Consider the following 13,619-nt stretch of genomic DNA (forward strand, 5'->3'; position numbering starts at 1 on the left):
GATACTGGTCCAGGCCCTGAGCTCCACTGTCCCATCAGTGCACCCTCAGACCCAGAAGATCCTCCAGCCCAGCTTTAGAACGGTTAGGATCTATAGTATCTTCACGAGGGAGGCCTTTTGGCATGGCTCGGCCAGGATTCGTTGTCTTCATCTCACCTAGGGATTCTTGTGAGTTGAGCCCCTAACTCGGCCTTGCCTGTGTTGAGGACAGGACAACTCTCTCATCTGTCACTCAAGTGCAGTTTGTGTCTCCTGCCACCACCCAGCCTAGCAAACAGTGGCTGGTGCTCCCTGAGGGCAGGGTGGCGGCTGGGGCAGCAAGGTGACAGGTGTGCAGCCCTGTAGCCTTTCCTGCTCCAGCCTTTGCCTGACATGCCCCAACCACCTGAAACACCTGCTCAGTGCTTGAGACCCACCCAACAGTGGGGCCGTCCTTGCTGCCCCTTCTGTACCGCCTGTTTTAAGTGGTGCCCTTTTCTAGACTCCCAGAGCATTCCCCACTGTGTGCCAGGCACTTAGAGCTATCTATCCCCCCCGCCACTCCCCTTCACAGGCTCAACAAGGCAAGTAACACGCTCCACTAACACAGCTCCTGGCAGGTCTCAGCAGAGCTCCGAGCCTGCGCTGGCCATTTCCCACGTGTATTAGGAATCCAGCTCCCCCAGAACTGTGCCTTCCCTAATGGATGTCAGATTACTCCGTTACCAATACAGGAAGGAAAATGGGATTGCAAGTCCCCAAAGCAAAGTGGGCGGCGGGGCAGTGATGAGCATAAAGGGTAGTTGCCATTGATCGTTGGTTGCTATGTGCCAGATACTAAGACTTTATGCATGCCAGGTACTAAGACTTTATGTCAATCTCATTGATTCTTCACACTAGCCCTGTACTATTATTATCCCCATTTTACAAATGAGGAAACTGAGGCACAGGGAGGTTAAAGAACCTTGCTTATTCCAAAGCCTGGCCCCAGAGCCTGCCGTGCCTGTATCGTGGTATGGAATGGAAGTGACTAATGCTGACTGAGTGATGTGGGTGAATCTGAATCTCCTCATAAAGTGTGCTGCTGTTTCTCAGCTCCTTTTGGAGGAAGGCAGGAGAAATTGGGCACTTAGCACATGTCTACAATCTCATTTATATGTTACCACCACCAAGCAGAGCACTGTGCTTGGTTGATGTGCTGAAAAGCAAACTACACCTTTTATGTAAAAAGTAGGGAAAGGAGAAGAATATGTATTTGTATTTGCATAAGTATACCCTCAAAGAATACATAAAAATTAGTGAAAGCATTTACCCAGATGGAGGGGAAGGTGGAGGGGGGGTCAGGGTGGAAGGAAGACTTTTCCCTGTGTATGAGCACCTTTTTGGGGGTTTTTTGTTATGGTTTTTTGGTTTGTTTGTTTTGCACCATGGGATTGAAAAATAAATGTTTAAATTATTTTTTAAAACAAAATAAAGCCAGCTGCTCCCAACGTATGTTCTCTCTGTGGTTCTCCCAAGGTCTTGCTGTGGCCAGCGCCCTGGTGGACATTTCTCAGCAGATGCCGATAGTGTACAAGGAGAAGTCAGGAGCTGTGAGAAACCGGAAGCAGCAGCCCCCTGCACAGCCTGGGACCTGCATCTGATGCTGGGGCCAGGGACTCTCCCGCGCACGAGCTAGTGAGTGGCACACCAGAGCCATCTGCAGGGAAGGGCGTGGCGGGGAAATGGCTGTGCGGTGCGGGGCAGAAGACTGGAAACCCTCAAAGCATCTGACTCACCTGCATGATCACAAGCTTTCTTTGACGGTTTCTCCCATCTGTGTTCCAGCATCTAACCTTTTACTTTTGCATAGGAAATACTTGATTTAATTACAGGTCCAGGGATGAGCTGATGGTTGCTGGAGGAGGCCGGTGTAGAGCCAGTGAGAGAACTAGGAATGACACTCAGGTTCACTGTGGAAAACTGTTCTTGGGACTGTCTCAACTGTGCAAAAAAACAAAAGATGGAGTGTTTACAAGTAGACGTTCATCATCAGTTGTTCTTGAACATGGTCTTTTAAAAACTAGTCAGATGAATTAACTTGTTTTCATCTGAAGCCTGCTATCTTTTTTAAAAGATGTGATATTTATTCTTGCACGATTTAGGCAATTATCTCTCTTCCAGGGAGTACCTTTTTTTCTAGTTGAGAATTAATAATGGTCCATCTCTTTTGATCATATCAAGCTAGGATAGAAGGGGGGCTATTTTAAATGTCAAGGTCAACAGTGTACTTTGAATGTAAACTGGTATAATAGGTAGTTTTCTATAGCAACTTGATTAATTTAGTCTTAATCCATTTGAAACTCTCTCTTCCTTTCTCTCTGCCTGTCCTTCTCCTTCCCCATCTCACCCTCCCTCTCTCACACATACACACACAAACACATACACACAACACTAAGTGCCTAGACTTTAAATAGATCTAGCAATTGGAAAGTTAGTAAGCCTAAGTTTTTACATAATTGCATTCCTACATTCTTGTAAAATTTAAATAGCTACCATTGGCAATCTGCTTTTTTTCTAAAATCTGATTTGCAGCCAGGAAAGAATTTTCTCACCCAAGGAACGTTTGACCTAGCAGCAGGGTTGAGAGGAAAGCAGAAATGAATGAACTGTGAAAGCTCCTGTTTTTATTATCAAAAAGGACACTGTCAAGAAGGCGCCCCCTGCCCCCACCCCCGTGTCACCCTAGGCCTGTTAAGTGATCAGAGGAAAGGACTCATTCATGTCACATTTCCTTGAGCAGAAAAGAGCACTGAGAACACTTGGGACCCCTGGATCAGAGAGCAGCTGTGTGTCCTGCAGCCTCCTCTGAACTTGTGGTTCATTCTCAGGCTGGGGTGGACTGAGATGCCAGGAAAGGGACAGCCTCCCATTGTCAGGCAGAAGCTGCCCAAAGCCTGGAGAAGGACCTGTTTGCCCTCTTTCCCCCAGGAGGGGCTCAACCCACCCACCCTCCCTCTCAGACCAAGGTGGTGGCTGTGAGGAGGGCAGCAAATGCTGACAAGGATAAAAAGCACATGGAAAAAAAGGACGAGGAGGGAAAACTCTGCCAAATGGAAAATGACCAAATTTAAGAGGGTGGGACAGTCCCCTGCTCCTCTCCTAGACGGCACTGCCTGGAAATTGTGTTTTCCCCATTTATGGTGCTCTGTATTCTGGCATTATGCAGCAGCCTCCCAGAAGCTCTCTTCTGCTTCAAAACCTGGGATCTCTGGCATTACTCTATTGGGATGGACCACTGGACAGCAATGCTCGAGTTTGTGAGTTTGGAGAAATACTCAAAAGAGCTAAAACTGTGGGATTTTACCTTTAAATGCAGTGCCTAGAGAGAGAGTATTGTCTCTTCCCCAACACTAACCCCACTCCCATGAAGAATTGCCTGGAAAGATGTTTTCAAGGAATTTGAACCATAAAACACTATCTGATGCACGAAACACCTCTACTTTGAGACTCACCTCTCATAAAGCTTCTTTTTCACATTATTGTTAAAGAGCAGACCTTCTAGAAAAGACCCCTCCTCTCATGAGATCCCCCATCCCTGCTGCAGAACACAGCACCCATGGCGCCTGCAGTGGACTGGCCCCTCAATTCCCACAGGCCCCCCCGGCAAGGCAAAAGGGAGGCCCCTGGGCATTGTCCTCCTACAAGGAAGATCCTCTTTGTTTGTTCAAAGGACCAGTTTTCCTTAGCCAAAGAAGTCTCTTCCCCGTGTTAGTCCTATGCCTTGAAATATCGTGCACCATGACCCACAGCCATCTGGTTATGTCTTATTTTTTTTCCTAAAAGATAATGTTTATTTTTAAAAAGGAAGGAAGAAGCAAGTTAAGTTTCATTCTGCTCCAGCGGTGGGGAAGCCGCTGAATCCACCTGCTTCTCCTTTGCAACCAACAGCAAACAGCTTTCTCCGGCCTCAGGGCAGAAAAAGGGAATGGCAGGGAGTAAGAGGCGCTGGGCTCGGAGCCTGTTACCAAGAAGGAATTGGTTGTCATCTGGCAATGTTGCGCGTTGCAAGAGAGCCTGTATATAAATTAAAATAGTCAAGACAACACTGACCTTGCACTTGTACATAACTATACAGTAGTGTCCAGAATGTTCAGACATTCGGAGTGTACATAAAACAGAAAAAATCTTCATGTATTTTTATTAAATATAACAATGTCTGAGTTTCACCTAAGATGTTTTTGTGCCATATGCTGGATATCCAGGTTCTCGCCAGGCCCCAATACATGAATAACAAACCCAAGAAACGCATCCCCATTGTGTGATGTGTTCAGATGCATCTGGCACCAATTAGGTATTTCTTAAAACAGGACTCATCTGTCAGAGTGCATATGAAAAATCAGGCAGGGAATCGAAACGCTTGAGGAGACTCAGGAAGCAGAGGTGTCTCTGCCGCTGCCCTTGGCCCTGCAAGCACATCATGACCCTTTCTGGCGGCCTCTTGGTACTCTGGGTAGTGAGCGATGACCAGTCTTGTCCTGAGAAATGTTTCTCTTAGTCTTTAAGTTCAAAGACTATAACCTGTGGCAATCAGACTTTCCAAAAGGGGATTCTCCATTTTTTGTAGTTTTGTCTAAATTTTTAATGACCGTTTCCTGGAATCAGTTTATTATACTGAAAACTGGGGGTGGGAGTAGGGAGCTAGTTTGTTGATAAATAGTTCCCATTTCCCCGTGGAGAATTTGACACACCCTGAACTCCTGTGTGCCTCCTGCCGTCCCTGCACACAGCCTGGGGAGAAGCCTGTGCCTCCCCGTGTGGAGAAAAGGCAACCCCAGATCCCCTGAGCTAACCCGGAGGAAAGGCAGTCCTGGACAGAAGACTGTCAGCAGAAGGAAAGTACTGGACTACCCGTGGGTAAGGCCTGCCATTCAAGAATGGAGACACCTGGGAAATAAAAAGAGCAGAGCACTGCCGGTGGGAAGAGGCATTTTACCTTCCAGTGCAAATCCTGCTCCTTTGATTTAATGGGGTGTACTGGGGCCAGGGGCTGATTCACTTCCTTGGGAGATGGTGGTGTTTTCATGAACATCTTTGATCCTTCTATTTCATTTATTCATCCATCCATTCAAGAAGTATTTACTAAACACTAACCTAAGCTAATGCTAGGGTAGTGACTGAGTGTAAAAATACATTTTAGAATTAAAACAAAATCCAAGTCCTCACACCCCTGTCATCCCAGGAGATCTTTCCTTGTGGTGGTTTCTGTGAGAACTGGCCATCCTGAGGACAGAGCCAGGATGGCAGAGGCCTCCTGTCCTCAGGGCATGCCCTGCCTACTTTCTGAAATGTTTACCCCATTGACCAAACTTGGCTTCAGCCACTGCGGTGGTTTCTAGATAGCCGGGCCCACCAAGAGACATTGCCCCTTGATGAGAGTCAAACACCCTGCCTACAAGGAGATGTTTTGAAGTGGAGAGGAAAATTGGCGCCTTCTCTTTTAAAGGCAATAATGGAATTGACTTTCAGTAACTGAATTTGTGCACAAAACATTCTAAACACTAGTGAAGCCTGTTTCGTTGAACTAATTCTGGCTCTGGAAATGTTTTTGTTTTATAGTTATTTACGATTTCGTTTATTTGGATTCAAGCTTAGTCTGTTAATATGTATAATTTAGCATCTATTACACTCATGTAAATATGGAGTAAGTATTGTAAACTATTTCATTGCTGGGGATTGTGGGTGTTATACATACATTTAGGACTGCAATTTTTTGGTATTTTTTGTATTGTAAAATAACAGCTAATTTAAGCAGGAACAAGAGAACTAAGGGAGGTCTGTGCATTTTAAACACAAATGTGAAGAACTTGTATATAAACAAAAGTAAATACTATAATACAAACTTCCTTCTGAAATAAAAGTAGATCTGGTAAAATTGTGGCTTTTGTTCTGAGTGTTTCATTTTGATTTTGCATTGTTTTGCCTATATTTACATTTTGGTCATTAGAACCTTAAGGGAAAAAAAAGCGTTTACCAGTTTTCAGACTGCCTCAGAGGGAGCACTTGACAGTTACGGAGATGAGAGTGAAAACCGCTGGCAGGTACCTCAGACACCCCTCCAGGCAGCTTGTGAGCCACAGACCTTCCACAACAGCCTTTGTGTGCCTACAGGGCAGCTGGGCCTGTGGGGGCAGGGAGAGATCTGAGCAGTGAGGTATGGACAGCGTGTCACTCCTCCACTAACCACGCCACTGTCTCCAGTGGTGCCGTTATCCTTCCACTTTGTGCTCTCCTCATAGGCTCCTGAATGTCCCTCTAGGTTGTCTCCAAACTGCTAAATCTCAGGTGTGCTGACAGGTCTCAACCGTGGCCAGTGTTTTCCTTGGCCTTGAATTTTTGATGAAGTTATTCCCATTGGCAAGGCCTTGTTTGGGGGCTTCCTGTGCGTCCTGCCCCATTTTATTTGGCTCCTGCCCTCAGAATGGGTCAGTCATGCATTTCAGTGCCCCAGTGCAGAGTGCAAATTCCCAGTGCTAACAGTTCCTTCCAGAAGGATGAGGTCATTGAAAGAAGGAGGAAACACAAGACGGTCACTCCTATAGGGGAAGGTGGCAGGGTACTAGGGCCAGGGCCTGAGGTGACGGCAGGATCCTGGGGAGGCCTGCCCACCAGAGCTCAGGTCTGGCTTAGGGAGGGAAATGGCTGGACTAGTGGCTGCAAACCAGTTGAGAAGGACCTTGAAACTCTTCCAGGGAGGGCTGTGGGAGCCACCAACGGTAACAGGATAGAAACCCTGTGATTTGGTGGTACTGTGGCAGAGACAATGCTGTGTTTCCCAAACCTACTGGGCCCACAGCTCATCATTTCCCGGCCTCCCTGCAGTTAGGTTGGGACCAAACTAAGCCATGGCCAAGGAAAGCTTGGAAGAAGTGATGGGCACCAATTCCAAGCTTGGCACACAAATGCTCCCACAGGGGACTCTCCTAGGGGCCACATGTTAAAGACACTGGAGGGACTGTGGGTCCCTGAGTCACCCCTTAGAGGCCGGCCACCTGATCAGTAAGAGCTCTGCTGGCTTTGCGTCACTGGAAAGCAAACTCACTCTACTGATCCACTGAGATTTGGGGCTTTGTTACACCAGCTAGCTTTTCTTATTCTCACTAATACACAAATCAGCACTTTGAAGTGCAATGCACCTGTAACCAAACCCTTAAGTACATGGCACTGGTTCAGCGTGAGGCCAGGTGGCGAGCAGTGAGAAGACAGGTGTAGCTGGCAGGACAACTGAGGTCCCTGCCAGGCGGAGCAAAACATCTGGTAAGGCTGTTTCGCTCAGTAAGTTGGAAAGCAAACTCCATGTCTGCTGACTTTTTGACTTGAGGGGAATCAACAACAACAACAAAAACATCCTATGTGTTGATTGTTACTGGCTGCTTTTGGCGAGGCATCACGAGAAAAAGTTTACTTCAGGAAAGAATTAGCCAGTTTACAAGCAGAAGGGAAAAGGGTGGAAAGATGTCAACCAGGGCCTTGCAGTTCTGGAAAAGCCAACTGCTTCTAGTCTCCAACCAGTGAGAGGTGCAGGTGAGCAACAAAGGCCCCATGAGACTTAGTTGAACACAGTGACTGGGCCTCATGGTGAACATCCCTGGTCTTCCCACTGGAGCCTGGAAACTGCAAAGCCACCAACTTGAGGGAGGGGCATGTGGTTAAGGAAGCAAAGAAAAAGCTGACGTGAGAACTGTTTCCAGGAACAAACCACGAGTGTAGTCACTGACCTGGACCTGCCTGGAAATAAATAAAGATGTAGTAAGTTTAAGAAACCATTAGCAAAACCTTAAAAAAAAAAAAAAAAGGTGATTGAGGAAGTCTTAAATCCACCTTCAGGCAGGAAGATGGTTGTGAAAGCTGTGTCCAGTGAGGGCTTTACAAGCTCAGATGTGGGTCCAAGAGCAGAACTGGGCCTGAGTGAGGACTCCCCCCAGCCCAGGACAGGGCCCAGCAGGATTGCAAAAACACCACAGAGCAGCAATTGCTGCATCTGCACCTGCTCCTTCCTGGGCAGGAGGGCTTAGAAGGGTGTCCTGCCTGTTCTCATCACTACCTGCTGGGTATGAAGTGGAGTAAGTTGTCTTGTTAATTCAGGATTGTGGACTTCAAAGAGCCACCTGAGGGAGGCTGCAACACCTGGAGGTCTGGCGGGATGTGACCTTGTATTGTCCCCCTAGGAGAGGGTGTCTGTGACCCATGTAGGAGAGGAAGCACAAAACTGGTTTTGGTGATTAGAATAGCAAACTGGGCCAGATGCTTACCACACATTTCCTCTTCCTGAGTCCACAGCTTCGACTGCATGGCCTGGGCCCATGGCATCTGGGTAGAGCCTTGGGATCAGCCCTCACCAATGATGTGTCATTTCAAGGCCATTCAGAGTGACAGTGTCTCCTCCACTGTCTCCATCAACCTTGAAGGCTTATGTTGAAGAGGTAATACAACAGGACTGAAGGAGACTGGGTCCCTGAATGACTTTGTGGAACAGAGCACTATAGTAGTAGAATTAGGTATCTTGTTTTACCCTGCTTAAGTGAATTAATTAATTCTCTAGATTTATTCACCTAGTTATCCAACAAATTTTTATTGAGCACATCAGGGCTAGGCATTGTGTCAGGACCAGAGATTTTGCAATGAACAAAACAGAGAAAACTCCATGTCCTCCAGGGGAGTCGATAATAAAATGTCAGATAAGCTCTATGAAGAAAGGTAAAGTAGGGTTGGGGGTAGAAAGTGCTGGGGGGATTGCTACTTAACATAGTGTGTCTAGGGAAAGCCATTCTGCTAAGGTGACAGCTGAGCAGAATGATGAGTGGAGGGGGCAGGAAGGAATGTGGAGGTCTGGGAGAAGAGCATTCCAAACAGGGATGCAGAGGCCCTGAGGGGGCAGCATACCTGGTAGGCCTGCTGGATATTTCTGAGAATGAAAAAATCTGTTCCCAGTTGTTTGCGTGGAGAACCTAACTCAGTTATAAACACAAAGTAACTTGAGAGCTGGTTTAATATACAGCCAGCTTTCCAGCAGTGCAACTACCATGTACATCAAGGGAAAACTGAACTTCGTTTTCCTTAAAACTTATCACCAGCTGGTCGTCATTTTGACATTCTGTCAACAACAGCAATGTCATTCCTGGCATCTGTATGGGTCGCGTCTGAACAGACACACGCCCTGCAGCCCTGCAGGTACTGGCTGTATAACAAGAATTCCCTTCCACCCTGTGTCCTGGAAACAAGAAAGCGATTAGACCAGAAGATCCCAATGGCTGTCTCAAATGTGCTGGATGGAGTTGCCAGGGCCCACTGGCATGCCCTGTAAGCCTTTCCTTCCACGTTTGGTTCCTGCCCCTTGAAGACTCCATTTCTGAGTTTGTGTGTGTTTTACTTTCTAGTGTGTGTCCTCATCTTAATTTTTCTCTCTCTCTTCTGCATTGAACTGAAGGTTCACTTGGGTGTGGAGAGACATGACCCCAGCAGAGCAGCTTCCCAACACATCCTCCAACCCAGGGCTTCCCTGCAGCCTGGCAAGGCAGGGCCGTGCATTTCTGCATCAGCTCACAAGCATGACAGGCTCACTGCAAGCTGCTGTCTGGTTGAGGAACTGCTTCTAAAGCCCTGCACAGCCCCTGTCCTCCTAGCCCTCTGGAAATTTCACCAACCCGTGTCCACATTTCATGCAAAAATGAGCTGGTTCTGTGAGCACGGCCTGGCCTGACTTGCTTGGTGGGCGGTGAGTGGTTTCCACTTCAACCTTGCACCTAATCACTGGGCTCCACACCAGGATGGGCATTCATGAGCCGTGAAGTTTCCAGCAATAAATCCACGGATGCTTCCAGCACCTGCCTTTTTGCATCACCCCCACTCCCAGCCACCTGCCAGGCAACAGGTAACAGAAAGACCCAGTCACAGGAGGGTAGTATGGGGGCAGGACTGCAGTCTCCCAAAGCCCGTGCACAAAAAGCGACAACTCCCTGGCAGGACAAGGAGGCTGACATTCAGATGTGGAGGAACAAGGCATGACCCATTCCCTGTCATAGGGGCCACAGCTGGACTCAGCCTTGAGGCTTGGCCAGACAACACCGTGTATAAACCAGGACCTTTTTAGGTAGAAGTAATGGAAGCCAAACTCTAATGATCTTAGACAGTGCTATTAATCTCCTGGGGCTGCCAGAACAAATTACCACAACTTCAGTGTCTTGAAACAAGAGAAACTGATTCTCACAGTTCTGGAGACCAGAAGTCTGAAATGCAGGTGTTGCCAGAGCTGTAGTCTCTGGAGGCTCTAGGGGAATCTGTGCCTACCTCCTCCAGCTTCCGGTGGCTCCTGACATTCCTTGGCTTGTAGCTGTATCACCCTAATCCCTATCTCTGTCTTCCCCTGGTCTTTTGCTCAAAATGTCTGTGTTTAGTTTCCCTCTAGACACCTCTGCATCGCTCTCATAAGATGCAGAGGTGCGACATATAGGTGTTGAGAGCCCACTCGGATAATCCGGGATAAGCTCCTCTCAAGATCTCTAACTTGGCTGGGCACAGTGTCTCACGCCTGGAATCCCAGCACTTTGGGAGGCCAAGGCGGGAGGTTCACTTGAGGTCAGGAGTTGGAGACCAGCCCGGGCAACACACAGAGACCTTGTCTCTACTAAAAATAGCCAGGCGTGGTGGCACACACCTGTGGTCCCAGCTACTCAGGTGGCTGAGGTAGGGGGATTGCTTGAGCCTGGGAGTTTGAGGCTGCAGTGGGCTATGACTGCACCACTGAATTCCAGCTTGGGTGACAGAGTGAGACTGTCTCAAAAAAAAAAAAACAAAAAACATAAAACATAACTTAATCACATCTCTTGCCACAGAAAATAATACTCTTTTGCCTACATATAAGGTAATATTTACAGGATCCAGGGATTAGGATGTGGACATATCTTTGGGACCACTGACAGCCATGAAGCAATCTCATAATTTTCAAATAGGTTCTGTCCTTTTTATCTTTCCAATCTTTTGGAAAGCATATGCCTATATTTTTAATCCACAATTCTATTTTTATTTCAGGTCATTTCATTTCTGGTTTTTATTTATTTTTTATTGAGACAGGGTCTCACTCTGCCACTCAGGCTGGACTACACTAGCACAATCATGGCTCACTGCAGCCAACCCCTGGGCTGAAGTGATCCTCCAGCCTCAGCCTCCTGAGTAGCTGGAACTACAGACACACATCACCATGCCTGGCTGATTCATTTTTTAATTTTTTCTAGAGACAAGATCTATGTTGCCCAGGCTGGTCTCAAACTCCTGGCCCCATGCAAACCTCCAGCCTCGGCCTCCCAATGTGCTGGGATTACAAGAGTAAGCCACCTGCCCAGCCTCCAGTTTTGTTTTGTTTGAGACAGTCATGCTCTGTCACTAGGCTGGAGTGCAGTGGCACGATCTTGGCTCACTGCAACCTCTGCCTTCTGGGTTCAAGCGATTCTCCTGCCTCAGCCTCCTGAGTAGCTGGGATTACAGGCATGCACCACCACACCTGGCTAAAATTTTGTATTTTTAGTAGAGATGGGGTTTCGCCATGTTGGCGAACACAAAGTATTTGAGAGCTGGTTTAATATACAGCCAGTTTTCCAGAAATGCAACTACTGTGTACATCAAGGGAAAACTGAACTTTGTTTTCCTTAAAACTTATCGCCAGCTGGTCATCATTTTGACAAATTCTGTCAACAACAGCAATGTCATTCCTGGCATCTGTATGGGTCACATCTGAACAGACACATGCCCTGCAACCCTGCAGGTACTGGCTATATAACACGCCTGGCAAGAATTCCCTTCCACCCTGTGTCCTGCAAACAAGAAAGTGATTGTGATCCGCTCACCTCAGCCTCCCAAAGTGCTGGGATTACAGGCGTGAGCCACTGCACCTGGCTTCCTCCACTTTTTTTTTCAGTGCTTATATTTTACTCTAATTAACTGAGTCAAAAATGGAGAATAGTTGAACACACTTTCATGTAAGGTGAATCATTCAGCCGATGTTTAACTCTGCATTTGGGCTACCATGCCATTGTGGTTAGCAAGGCAAGATGATGAGCCCTCTCTCAACGCGCACACCCCGCCTCTCCCCAACCCACTTACAGGTGTCCATCCCCACACAGGTGTGGGTGCCTTAGAGTATTCCTTCTTCTTCGTAAAGTGAGAATGGGCTGGACTCAGCTTCACTGCCCAACAACCCTTTTTTTTTTCCTTTGGGAAACTGTCCTTCCTGTTCCATGTAACCATGGTGGGCTGAGATCACTCACTGAGCTACAGGAAGAGGCCCATTACCCATGCTGGGCCCATCAAGGTTCTGCCTGGGACAGTCCATAAATGCTGGAAGAGAGAGGTACCTTTCCCTACTGAGGCTGCTAAAAGAAGACACTGAAAACTGGGGCTGCCAGTGGCAGTCTTACCCTCTCGGTGAAAGCCTGCCCGGCTGCAGGGGAAACCAATGCACAGACCAGCAGGGGCAACATCATTTGAACTCCTGGAGACAGCTGTGCCTGAAGCCCGCATGGCTCAGGCACATGCTCAAGCCACTCTGATTTGTTTGTTACAGTCAAGAGAGTCCTTGGCCGGGCACAGTGGCTCATGCCTGTAATCCCAGCAATTTGGGAGGCCAAGGCAGGCGGATCACCTGAGGTCAGGAGTTCAAGAGCAGCCTGACCAAAATGGTGAAACCTTGTTTTTACTAAAAATACAAAAATTAGCCGGGCATGGTGGCATGTCCCTGTAATCCCAGTTATTCGGGAGGCTGAGGTGGGAGAATCGCTTGAACCTGGGAGGTGGAGGTTGCAGTGAGCCAAGACTGCACCACTGCACTCCACGCTACATAACAAAGTGAGGCTCTGTCTCAAAAAAAGAGAGTCCTGACTGAAGCTGAGAGGCTGGTGGACAGCTGCCAGCAAGTAGTGTTTGTGGGTCTGATGTGAGCTGCTAAGTCCACACCTGATCTCAGAGCTGGTGGCTCTTTTTCCAATCAGGACAGCTCCAGGCCTGAGTTTTGGTGTGGTCTGTACCTAACCCCTGTATCTTAGGTCAGGATCTCTAGAACCCACGCCCAAGACAGGAGTTCTCAAATGCCATGATTTGTGGAGGGAATGCCTTCGGGGGAACCTGCCAGTGAGGAGAGCAGGAGGAGGCGGGCAGGGGCGGGAGCTGAGCCAGGTGGGGGTCCCAGCTGGAGTCTAGCCTCAGCTTGACCCCACAGGGGCTCTGGAGCAGGAACAGCACACCGCATTGTCCCTTGAGGCAGTCACTGGCTGCAGTTGCCTCTGGGAGTGGAGTAAAAGTGGACAGGCATTTCTGGGAGTGCAATTCCCTACAGAAGGGGACAGCTCTGAGCTGTGTTACCAGCCACCATTCCCAGGGGCTGGGGCATGCGCTGCAATGGCCCAGAGAGGTCTCTGAGGAAGGCCCCCACAACCTCCACTTTAACCTCTTGCCAAACCTCAAGCAGATTGAGAAGGAGCCGCTAGAGACACAGGAACCCCTTCCTCATCAGGAGTCTCCAAGCTTTGGAGGAAGAAGGAGGCAGGCAGGAGGCGGGAGGATCATTTCACCCCAGGGGTTCAGGGCTGCAGTGGACTATGATCATGCCACTG

At 48.2% G+C, this 13,619-nt stretch overlaps 1 protein-coding gene across 1 annotated transcript in view; it reads left to right on the top strand.

Annotated features, from left to right (window-relative positions):
- Positions 1-5,893, top strand: part of ATRN (attractin) — a 186,830-nt gene extending 180,937 nt beyond the window's left edge. The window contains exon 29 of the mRNA XM_055264937.2: positions 1,498-5,893. Coding sequence (XP_055120912.2) covers positions 1,498-1,622 — 125 coding nt within the window. The 3' untranslated portion in view covers positions 1,623-5,893. The remainder of the gene's footprint in view (positions 1-1,497) is intronic.
- The last annotated feature ends 7,726 nt before the right edge of the window (positions 5,894-13,619 follow it).

The sequence above is a fragment of the Symphalangus syndactylus genome, chromosome 24 (assembly GCF_028878055.3).
Source record: "Symphalangus syndactylus isolate Jambi chromosome 24, NHGRI_mSymSyn1-v2.1_pri, whole genome shotgun sequence".
In the NCBI taxonomy this organism is placed as follows: domain Eukaryota; kingdom Metazoa; phylum Chordata; class Mammalia; order Primates; family Hylobatidae; genus Symphalangus; species Symphalangus syndactylus.